This window comes from Pseudorca crassidens, chromosome 16 (assembly GCF_039906515.1).
Source record: "Pseudorca crassidens isolate mPseCra1 chromosome 16, mPseCra1.hap1, whole genome shotgun sequence".
Lineage (NCBI taxonomy): Eukaryota > Metazoa > Chordata > Mammalia > Artiodactyla > Delphinidae > Pseudorca > Pseudorca crassidens.
In genome coordinates, this window is record NC_090311.1 from 81226132 (window position 1) to 81238434 (window position 12303).

The 12303-nt window shown below is 49.2% G+C and overlaps 1 protein-coding gene across 4 annotated transcripts in view; it reads left to right on the forward strand.

Moving 5' to 3' along the window:
* The window catches only part of SIPA1L2 (signal induced proliferation associated 1 like 2), a 219921-nt gene that overhangs the window by 183420 nt on the left and 24198 nt on the right, over positions 1-12303 (forward strand). For all 4 annotated transcript variants that reach the window (XM_067711090.1, XM_067711089.1, XM_067711092.1 and 1 more), the window contains exons 14-17: positions 941-1326; positions 5858-6082; positions 8211-8364; positions 10655-10874. In XM_067711090.1, the coding sequence (XP_067567191.1) occupies positions 941-1326; positions 5858-6082; positions 8211-8364; positions 10655-10874 (985 nt within the window). The remainder of the gene's footprint in view (positions 1-940; positions 1327-5857; positions 6083-8210; positions 8365-10654; positions 10875-12303) is intronic.

Below are 12303 nucleotides of genomic sequence, written 5' to 3' on the forward strand. Positions count from 1 at the left end.
ACACGTGGCCTCCGTGTCTCAGCTGTATCCCCACCTCGTCTCGAGCCTCGTGGAGCCGCTCAGTGCCGCCTGCACAGAAGATCCATGTGTGATAACAAAGGGCAAGAGGAGTTGCTTAAGGATGTGATAGGAAGGGAGGAAAGGCCAAACCACTCGAAAATAGATCGGGGCTCGGCTGGGTCTCACGACTGACGATTTGGGCCTCGTTAGTTTTCCCAGCCTGAGGAGAGGGGCCATGTCTGTACCAGGACATCCTCAGACGGGGACATTTACCCTGTTCTCTTGGGATCGCAGAGCACTCCCGAGAGCACCCCATCTCGTCCGCCCCCCGGGGCTGCCCCGACTTGGGCCCTGGGGCCTGTGGCCCGCACTTACACCGTGCTTCTGCACGTGAGCTGGTTGGGTCCATGCTGTGATCGCTGGGCTTAGAGTAATAAGCAGAGGGAGGGATCGAGCGGCTGTCCAAAGCCCCATCGCTGTGATTCAGACCTGGGTCTTCAGCCCCAAACGCAGGGCTGGCCCTGTCATTCGTCGTAGGAGCATCTTCTGGAGGAAAGGCTGCTGTCCTCCTTTTATTGATTCCCCACGTGCTTTCTCAGCTTCTGTAACCTTCGTTGATTACTTTCTGGTTAGCGACACCCTGGCAATACTTTGGCGTTTCATGCACAAGTGATTGAACAAAGACTTGAAAAGATACCCATTTAGATTAAGATGAATGATGGGAGGAATTATGCCTCAGGGCGACTTTTGCATGAAACCAGGATATTTTTTAAAAGGAAGTTCTTTCCTTGCCTCTCACTGACAAGTGAGCAGAAGGGGTTCGGGTGAAATCATCTGGTTTGTAGCTTCCTGAGTCTGGTGGGGGCGGGGAATGACCTCTTCACGAAGAAGCAAAGTGTGGGATTTGTTGGAAGCCTTTCCGTTTCTCTTTCTTCTCAAGATTGGGGAGAAAAGCTGCCCCAGCCATTCCAGCAGCAACACACTCTCCAGCGACACCTCTGGCAACAGCGATGACAAGCACTTTGGGTCCGGGGACCTGATGGACCCCGAGTTGCCGGGGCTTACGTACATCAAGGGCGCCTCCACGGACAGTGGCATCGACACGGCCCCATGCATGCCCGCCACGGTCCTCGGCCCCGTGCACCTGGCGGGCAGCAGGTCCCTGGTCCACGGGCAGGCGGAGCAGTGGGCTGACTCGGACATCCCGGGGCCCGACGACGAGCAGGCCAAGATGTACGCGGTCCACGGCTATGCGCCCAGCATCTCCGCCGGCCATGCTGCCGATGGCAGCCTGGGCGACCTCAGCGAGATCTCATCCCACTCCAGGTAAGTCCCCGCGCCGCCACCGGCGCCCGCTCCGGGCACCCTGGGCGCCGTCGCCTGCGCTGGGGTGGGAGAGGGGCCCGAAATAGGACCAGCAGGCACCTGAGGTCATTGCCACCTGTGTGCCACGCGGCCTGACTTCAGAGGAGATGCTTGCTTCCAGAGTCTCCTTTGAAATGTGCACACGAATACGTTTGTGATTCTATCTTCCTTTCTCTTGAAAGTTGAGAGAAAACTAAACAGAGATGCTCATGGCCCTTATCAGACCACTCATCTCTCTCTCCCAGTTCAACCTGTGGTCCCTGATTTTCGGGAGACGGCAAGCTGGACAGCGCTCAGGGGATGGTGGGCAGTGACGGGGGGCGGGGGGTGGCCTCTCGTCGGCCCTCCGAAGGCCTGTGCCCCGCTCTCCCCTGGTCCGCGGGCCCCCTCTCACCAGCGTGTGCACCAATGGAAGTATGTTCACAGTGACAGTCCAATTAAAAAAAAAAGACTAGCTAAATGTAAAGGAATTGTATTCTAACTACGAATGTGCAGTATGTAGCTATGAGTAGTTTTAAACTCCTGTTTGACATACGTCTGTACAGAGACTTTAAAACTCATAATTGGTGATTCCTCCCTTCAAAGACCAGGCAGAGAAACGCTTTCATTCAGGTTTGGCCGCGCGTAGAATTTACTGCACACCGACGACCGCTCTCGTTTTCCTTGCTGTCTCCCTGCTTCAGCTCTGAGTGACTGTCTGACTTTTCCTCAGAACTCTTCTAGCTGCTGGAGGGCAGTCAGATGAACACGGATGGGATTATCCTTCCAGGTCCCTAAGGCCGTGGCAGAGGTACTTCTCCAGCGATGGTGCTTGAGGCTGGCCGTGGGGTTCCCAGCGCCGGCCTCTGTTCTCCTCGGCCGCCTTCACCCAGGCCGAGCCCGCTGCCCTCTGACCTTCTGCCCGTCCTCACGCGGCCACTGCCGAGCCAGGGGGGACGAACCGCCGGGCAGAAGGGAGAGTAGCTGTGACCACAGAGCAGACACATGCATCGCTCCGGCTTTCGTCTCAGTCGAGGCCGAGACCTCATCAGCGGTGCTGTTATTTTCATGACTGATGTCATGTGATGTCTGATCTTGTTTGAAAAAACGTTTTAAACTTCTAAGTCCCGGAAAATTACCGTAGATTAATTTTTCTTGCACAAACCTAAAACACGAGGGTGCCTGCACACACGTGCTCACTGCCGCCTTTCTGGTTTCCTTCTCCTGTCGCTAACGTCGTCGTCTGTGTCTTACATTTACATCATTTGTGTCATTCGAGGGCATTTATGTGACAAGTTAAAGAAAACTGCACACGAATTAGCTCACACAGCGAAGGTAGTATTTTGGCTTATGGAACCCCACGGGCCAGAACTGTGAAGGTTCTGCTTTGACACAGCAGCTCACATGATGTCACCTGAGACCAGGTCCCCCCAGTCCGTGGGCTCGGCAGGACGGCCCTGAAATCTCAGCGGTGAGAATGGCTGTGTCACCTGCTGTGTCACCTGCAGGCCTCCCGTGCTACTGCTCCCCGTCACAGGAAGAAAGTGCGGATCTTTTCAAGTTTCTGCAGACATGCCCCCCTGCCCTGCCACCAGTGTCCCTTCACGTGTTCTTGGCTTTAATCACTGTGCTCTGGGGGACTGGGGGTCAGTCTGCCAAACCACGCAGCTGGAGACTGGGGAAGAGAGCCACTTCCTCGGAAGAAAATCAGAGGGTTGTGTCCCTGGGGGAAGGGGGAGGAGACGCAGACAGGGCGCCCTGAGCACCCACCATAGGCTCTGTCTTCTTCCCCTGGGCAGACGGAGTGCAGGATATGGAACCTATTTCAAAGTAGAGACACCTATTACTTTTGACCAGTTCTCTTTAATAATTTGACTTTAAATAGGTTTAGTACTAACTAAAATAATATTTAAGTGTTATCAGTGGCTTTGGTTACCTGAATTATTCCTGTCTTACTTTCAGAGGCAGTTTTGAATTGGCCAGGCTGTAAAAACCATCTTGGGATTTTATAATCTTCTGGTGTCTTGTTCAGAGTGCAGAAGACTTTGTAAAATGGCTGATTTCCTGATGCGGCCTTAGAGAGACGTAACTGGCATCACAAACAGAACTCTGTATTACCGTTGAGGAGAATTTCAGTGGAAACCGCTTTCAGAGCACCTTCTTTTATGAATACAGTCAGGATATTTATAGGGATTTGAAGTCAATTTTCTGGAACACCTTAAGCATTCATTAATGTAATGGGTCAGACTCGTAGAAAGCACAGGAAACTGCTAGATTGCGTTTCTGGTCGACGTTCCTTCTTTCCACCCCTTTACGCTGGACATGTGCACAGCGGTTGCAGAAGGGCCATGTGCTGAGTGAGGGGCTCCTTTCCCATCCAGGTGCCTTTTTCTTGCCCTTCTTAGTTGACGGTGACTTTAAAGCCACATTTCAACTCCAGTTGCAGGCTTTTGCTCATGTGGAATTCATCATTAAAGTAACTCTTTTGAACACTTCCTCCTGTCTGTCCCCTCACCCATATGGGAGAACTAGAGAAAATAAGATTTCAAATATTTTTAAGTTTTTTTAATTTTAAAATATTCAAGTGTTTTTAAGTGTTATCTATGAATAGTTTTACATGTAAACTAAGACTTGAAATGTCGGCGTGTTGAGGTAGAAGGCTCCTTAGCGCACAAGGGGCCCACCTACCACAGTGGCGCCGAGACTGCAGATCCCGAAATGCCAGGACCCGGACCGGGACGCACACTCCCTGTGCTGATGAGTACCGTCGGCCTCGGAGCGTGTGGCCAGCTCGGAGCTGAGCCCCGCTGCCCAGGGGCTCAGTTGTGACTGGGCGCAGTCCAGGGAACAGGAGAGCAGGAGAGCCCCTTGGGGGCTGGCATCAGCGCCGAGCACCCTGGCTAGTCACCCCTCCAGCCCACGCACTCCTGTATCCCACCATGTCTTAGCTGCTTCTCAGCGCTCAACCCTGGTTGACATGATGTGTACTCAGTGTGGATCTCACCCCAGGCTGCTGCCTCCTCTCATCTAGAGAGCCTGGGCCTGCCTCCTTCACTCCGTAGCCACAGCACTTGGTACATACAGGTCCTTGAACTTGACAAGCATTGGAATGTTTGTTGGGTGAAGGAGGGAAGGCTAAGAAGGCTGTTGATAAATGCTTCTTGATTGAGTTAGTAACCCAGTGCCTTGGGTCGCCTAAGGAGACAGGAGGCACCAGGGTCGGCTTTTCGCAGCTCCCAGACCATCTATGACACATTCTTAATACTCTGATTCTGGTTTTCCACCACCAGCATCACTGCCACCCCCACCAGCTCCACCACACACACGCACGCTCCCAGCAGCCATCCAGGAGTAGAGCAAGCGTCCATTATGTTTGTGGTGCGATTCCGGGATTGCACTGAGAACTGGGAACGGGGACTTACGACCCCTGAAGACAAGCTGCACTGGTGCGAGGCGAGACGGGGCTGGAGGGAGGGGTGTGCAGGAATCACTACCCATTAAGACGGCGCCCCTGCCGCTCCATGCTTTTAATTCAGCAAACCCGTTTTGGTTGGTTGTTTGTTTTCTTTTTCCCCTACGAGGGCAGGGCACTTAGATAAGAGCTCAGAATACAAAGCAGTATTCATAGGAGGCTAACCAAGCTTTTGCAAAGTGAAACAAGTCAACTGCCAAAAAAACAAAGCAGAAAAACCCATGTTCTGGCTTCTCCTGTAAATGGCTCTTGTGATTATCTGGTGTTTGCACTTATTCATGTCATCATACTCTACTCTTTGTAAAGGATTGAGAGTTGGCAGTGAAACTCTAAAATAAGAACGTGAGTCTAGAAGGAAAGGATTCATGAAAACCTTATTGCCAACATTCTAGAATGTTCATCTGCTTCAGAGGAAACCTTTAGAGCCACGTTACTGCTGCTAGACACGGGGTCTCGCCACGTTGCTCGTGAAATGGATTCCATGCATTTGTTCTTAGAGTTTAACTTTAAAATATTTTACTATTGGGGTCAAAGACATTTTTAATCAAGCCTGAATGAGGAAAATGGAAAAGCACACCGGGCTTGTGACCATTGCCCCAGGTGCTGGTAACACTGGACTCTCATCATAAGAGGCTCCCATTTTTGCCAGTCTGGTGAGCGTGCCCTGATATCCTGCAGTGGTTTGCACTGGTTTCCTTGGGGATGGCGGAGGTTGAGCCCTTCCTCTTATGTTTATTCACCATTTGAGTTTCTTTTCTTCTGAGGCATCACTGTGGTGCCCATTTTTCTATTAGATTTCCCCTGACTGGGCTTTGAACATCCTTCTGGCCACAGGCATACAGCTTTGCACATGAACACCCTTGGCCTGTGGGAAGCAGGGCATTCCAAAGGCACGTGGCAGAGAGGCAGCCACATCTGCCCCCCGCTGCCCGATTTTGCTCAAGAGAAGGACAGGAGTCGTGCGTGGTGGCTCTGAGTTTGGCAACGTGCCCGCACCGCTGAGATCTGATTGTATCGCGGCTTCTGTCTTTTTCTCCCCAGTGGTTCACGCCATTCAGGAAGCCCCTCAGCTCACGGTTCCAAAATTAGTGGGTCTCTGGATACGTCCAAAGTGTACATCGTGTCTCACAGCAGCAGTCAACAGGCCCCGGGGTCCGTGTCCAAGGCCTACCACCGGCAAGGGGCCATGAACAAATATGTCATCGGCTGGAAGAAATCGGAAGACAGCCCGCCACCCGAGGAACCCGAAGTGGCTGAGTGTCAGGGGTAAGGTGTCCGGGGGGCTCTTCTCTAGGCAAACCTTGGGCATCTGGGGCATGGACCAAGCTAATGTATTTTTCCCCCCAGTAGAAACAGATTTTCTAAAAAAGAGTAATCGAGAAACATCTTGGTAAAGCTCTTTAAATGTTGGCATTTATATTTCTCTTTAAAAGTCTTCCCTTTCTTTGATGTTCTCATATAAAATTAAAACAAATTTCTTTTTTTTATATAAATTATTTTATTTATTTTTGGCTGCATTGGGTCTTTGCTGCACGCGGGCTTTCTCTAGATGTGGCAAGCAGGGGCTACTCTTTGTTGCAGTGCGTGGGCTTCTCATTGCAGTGGCTTCTCTTGTCATGGAGCACGGGCTCTAGGCACACGGGCTTTAGTAGTTGTGGCTCGTGGGCTCAGTAGTTGTGGCTCGTGGGCTCTAGAGCGCAGGCTCCGTAGTTGTGGCACACGGGCTTAGTTGCTCCGCGGCATATGGGATCTTTTCTGACCAGGGCTCGAACCCGTGTCCCCTGCGTTGGCAGGCAGATTCTTAACCACTGCACCACCAGCGAAGTCCCTAAAACAAATTTCTGTTCCTTGCTTTTATATTCACGTACCATGTCCTCCTCACCTCTGTACGTCCTCGTGACACACGTAGTAGACCCTCGGAGCATACTTATTGACGTATCATTTGTCAATTTTAATAAAGTCACTAAGTTAGCAGGAAAAAAGGCTAGCAATTTTTACTTAAACACATAGGGAACTGGAATAGTGCATTTTATTAGTGATTTTCGGTGTTACCTTATTATCCCAGCAGTTACTGATGAGACCTGGGTTTGTTTTTTTCTTCCCTACGTCTTTCCCAAAGCAGATAGGGCCTGGAGCTCTTGAGCACGTCTACCCCCGAATCTCAGGGCCCACAGCTGGGCACGTGTGACGGCCTCGTCACAAACCCTCCATGGTGTGTCTTCCCACGGGGGTTCCGTGCAGAGCCCCCATCCCCCGGGTCTTGGGTTCTTTTTTAGCTCCCAAGCCAACCACATCTTCAGTCACATTTAAAAGTTTTGAAAGCTTCTTCCCCAGTCACTGCTTTCATGACGTCAGCGCTGCTGCTGCTTACAGAGCCGAAAAGTTCGGGAAACCTGACCTACCTCAGGAACAAAGCAAGAGACGTAGCGAGTTCCGATAAATCGTTCTTAATTTTGAGCATGTTCATGTGAGTTTCATATCCTGATAATTCCCCAGTGAGCCGTCACCCTGCAACACAGTAGCCTGGCTTTGGAGATGGGGTCATCTCGGTGATGCAGGACAGTCACACACAGGTCATCCTCAGCAAGCTGCCGCCCTGGGCCGTGGTTCCTGGAGCATCACGTTTCAGGTTGTGCGGCCCGTCCGCCTCGGCTGACAGTACAGCCCCTGGTTCCTCACCCACCGTGTCTTCAGGAACGTTCCGTGGCTCAGATTACATTTGCAGACCAAACCTTTTAAAAACGACTCCCCAGTTTTCTCTCTGGAAAAGAGCTGAAAACAGTAATTCGGCTAGGCAGTCTTCTGTTGTCCATAAATACATTTCTATATACTGATAATCAAGGGGGATAGCTGCTTCATTTATTCAAACGGCTTTGCGAAATGGCTGATAATAAAAATGCTTGGCATGCACCCGGATGGATTACTGTTCAACATCAGGTTCCCCGGGGTCTGGCTCTCCGTGTTGCAGGGTGGACGGTGCGTGGGGTTGCCCAGCCACAAGGGAAGGGCTTTCTCAAATTCCGGACAGGCACCAGGCTTCCTTCGAAGAACACGAGATAATCTCCGATGAATTATTGAAACTGTGTTTTCTGACACAGGTTAGGAAAGGGAAGACACAGCCTTATTTGAAAATTTGGCTCTATGTTTTTCTCATTCAGGGCTTTGGGGATCTGATTTGTTCTGCATTATTCAGAAACCTAAGTTTGCACTCATTTCACAAACGTAGGATGGCACGGGGATCTGGGAGAAATGCAGCAGAAGTGAGTCAGCGAGTTTCTGTGTGTATGAACGTGGTGGGTGAAGCTGGTGACTGGATTTTAATTCATAAGGCTACCGGCGTTTTACAGATAGGCTGATGACTCACCTTCATTTTCCTTCTGCCTTGTTTCACCAGGCTGTATGGTGAGATGGGTCTGCTGTCCGCCTCAGCTCAGCAGCAGGCAGTGGTGGGAGATGATGTCTCAGAAACTCAGCACGTGCTCTCCAAAGAAGACTTTCTGAAATTGATGCTTCCCGACAGCCCCTCAGTGGAGGAGGGGAGGAGAAAGGTTAGTGACTTTTGTGTAGCTTTGAAGTGACCGGAAACACTAAGGAAAAGCGTAAAGAGACGCCGGGGCTTCCAGAGTTCTCCCACATGTGGCCTCTCTCGTGATCCTACCTACAGCTCTGTGCCCGGTTGGCCATTTTCACTGTTATTCCCCCAGGAAGCAGAGTGAGCCTGGGAGAGGTCAGGAAGGGCAGCTTTCTAGACGGACAGAGGAAGCTAGAGGCAGGCGGGCCTGGCCTCAGTTCTCGGCTGCAGTGACCATCGGCCGTGTGATTTTGTTCATGTGACTTAATCGCTTGGCCCAGCGTCGTCCTCTGAAAAAAGGAAGCAATGATAAATGTATACAGAGTTACAGCCAAGATAAGAACCAACTTCACAGAGGACCCGGATATAACAGGTCATCAGAAATAGTAGCTGTTAAAATTCACACCGCCTGGCTTTTGCTCCGGAACTTGTACCAAGGATAGAGTTCTCCAAGCCATCCTGCTTGGGTGTAATCCTGTTCCAGAAATGGGCTGGACTTAGGTACTGTACCGCCTGGCATTGTAAATCAGATGGCACCTGCCCCGTGCTTGTAAACCGTGCCCACCCACAAGGAAAGGCCACGCGTCAGTCTCACAAACCAACCTCACGTTCGAGGGCACAGCTTCATGACCAGGGCGCAGACCCTCGCTACCGTTAGATGACTTTACTGTCCTTATTAGTTTTAGTTTTATTATGTGTTATTACAGTCTCTTAAACCACTTTGTTAAGTAATGGAAAGTGAAAAAGGACTCCCAGGTAATCCAGCCCAATCTCCTCTTCTGGCAAGTAACTGAGGCCCCAACTGATGAAGTGTGACGTTCGCATAAATACTTGGGGGCAGAGTCAGCCGTGGAATGCAGGCCTTTCTCCCTTCTAATTCAGCGCTCTCTTGTCCAAATGAAAAGAAAAAAGTCAGGCATGGCCATCTTGACTGTGATCAAGATAAACGGCAAGGCTTTGTGCTACCGTCTTCCCTATAATAAAACGATGCTGCAATTAACCTAATTGTGTTCTTAGAATAACACTCTCATGAGATACTACCTCAAAGCCGCTTTAATCTAATGGGCCTGTAATCATGTTCTGCAGAGCCTGCTGGTTGTGTGTGAAGAGGGAATCTCGGAAGAGCTCAACAGAATGAGTCCTTTTTTTTTTCTTTAACTCGTACCAAATCATGTATATGGTACTGTACAAGCTTGGGTGCGGGCTATTGTACCGAAGGTGCAAATAGCTTTTCTTCTAATAGGAACAACCTTCTCCTTGACATGTGTTTTTTCTTTTCTTCTAAGACAAATCGCCTTCTTTTCGTAGTGCAAACGTAACTTTGCAGTTCGCACACACTCTGGTTCCCATTCATCAGCTGGACAGACTTGACAGGATGAAAGGGACACATACAATAGAAACACTTTACATTCACAAACGTAAATAACCGTTTCTGTATTTGCTTGATGCAAACGTTCTGGCTTTTACTATTATTGATGTAAAAGGAACGTGGTTCAGGATATAGAAGAAGTTGGAAATTCAGATTTGATTTAATTGTTCTTGGGTTTTGGACTACTTGCTTCTTTAGTATGAACTTTCCCTACGCTGTCTGCGATTTAACACAGTAATTTTAATGGTTTCTTTGAACCTGGTTACGATTGATTACTATAACTCAATTCTCAACAACTGTACTAGACTTCTGTGAGTGAAACTTTAAAGTGTGTAGACAGTAAGACTTTCCTGGACCATTACTGTCTTTCTTGAACCTGTGTGTGGCTTAGAAAGCTGCAGTGCTCAAAAATTAATATTATTATTGTGACCTAGAGTAGGTTGAACCTCGCATGTAGTTGATTGGTACAGAAATCACCTAATATTAACATGTAGTCATTTCCGATGAAAATCAAGCCAGCACTAGGTGTGGTTTTGAATAACCGTTGCCTGAAATGGCAGCGTTCTGTATTTCCAGAAGCTGCCACAGCTAAAAGGTTATGGAACCTCCATTTAACATTTCAGAACAGAGCTGTGCCTGTCTAATTCGTGGTGATATTTCACAGAACGTCCAAGGAGGAAAAGAGCCAAACCCAGGAACTGCAGAAAGCCCTTGTGCTTTGCCTCGGTGACCTGCGTGCCTGGTTGTAGCATCCCTAGGCTGAGGCTTTACGCGCACCTGCTGCTCAGAGATGCTCCCACGGTGGTCCGGGACCCCCCCCTAAGGCAGTCAGATGAGTTTCACGCTGTCAGCTTTCTGACATCTGTTTTCCCTTCCCTCCTCCTGTCTCAACCCCTAGTTTTCGTTCTATGGGAACCTGTCCCCGCGCCGCTCGCTGTACCGCACGCTCTCGGACGAGAGCATTTGCAGCCACCGGAGGGGGTCTTCCTTCGGAAGCTCCCGAAGTTCCATCCTTGACCAGGCCCTGCCCAGCGACATCCTGTTCAGCACCACCCCGCCCTACCACAGCACCCTGCCACCCCGGACCCAGCCGGCACCCAGCATGGGAAGCCTGCGGAGTAAGTGCCCGGGGTGGCCCGAGCTGTCCTCGTGGGCTCTCTGGGGTGGGTCTCCTACCGGGGTTGGAGGGACTTGTTTATTCTTTAAACTATATATCATTTGGTGGTGCGTTTTCTCTTTTAGTGATTTTTGAAGGTGGTAAAAGCCCCAAAGTGGACATTTTTTAAAAGTTGAACACTACTGCCAATTTTTCAGAAAATCGAAAAACCCGTATTAAACGTTTTTAGCAGGTGAAATAGTGACCTTTATACTCAGCTCAGCTATTACATCCGTAAAGAAAGAAGTGTCTAAACCTGATAAAGAGAAAAGGGCGCCACGGTGGTAGATTTTCTGGTTGGCAGCACGCGGGGAGGAAGGTTGCTTTTCTTGCCTCCTGTGTCTGTTTCTTCTTGATCTTCCAGATCTGGTGAAGGCGAAGGTGGCAGGTGGGCATCGGGACACCTGGGTCCCAGCCCTGGCTCTTCCCACGTGGTACCATGTCCCATCACTTAGATTCTGTGTCCAGTTCACTCCAATTTATTGGCCACAGGTTGACTAGATAATTTCCAGATGATTTTCCTTCAAATCCTAAAATCTTTCCTTTTTACATAGTGTTAGTTTCCTATTAACATGTCGGTGTTGAAGCGTGATTTTTTTTTTAACATTAGTTAGCTTTATTTCCTTTTTTCATAGTTAATTTCTATTGTACAGGAAGAATGAGGATTAAATCAGAAATATGTTCCTTGTCAGGGTTTTCTTAAATTTCATGGTAGAAAGCATTATCTTTAGAACCAATTTGAACTTCATAATACACATATAAGTCCCAGGCTAAATGAAATAAAAGTTCTAATAATCTTTCTAATGTTTAACATAATTGGAAATGAAGCTTGTCTCATAAAATTCTTAATCCATTTCTTTTTTTTTTTTTTTTTTTGCGGTACGCGGGCCTCTCCCGTTGCGGAGCACAGGCTCCGGACGCGCAGGCCCAGCGGCCATGGCTCACGGGCCCAGCCACTCTGCAGCATGTGGGATCTTCCCGAACCGGGGCACGAACCCATGTCTCCTGCATCGGCAGGCGGACTCCCAACCACTGCGCCACCAGGGAAGCCCATCTATTTCTTTAAGTAACATAATGTCCTGCCTGTTATGAAAAGTCCATTTGCCTAAATTGGAGAAATACTCCCTCTTGATAAAGGTATGAAGGTCAGACAGACATATTCTAATACCCTAATATTTCTCCAAATGTTTGTCCTTTTTTGTAAATAGGTAACTTTAATGGCCTCTTAAAGCTTTCCTAAAGCCAGTAAAACTCTATTTTCTTGCAGATGTCATATCTTCCACTTAAAAATGCTTGAGGTATGCTTGTGAAATCTCAGTATAGACGTTACGGTAGTTCTTACATTCTTTCATTTGCTTCCATGTGGAAGACGCACAATTGACCCTTGAACA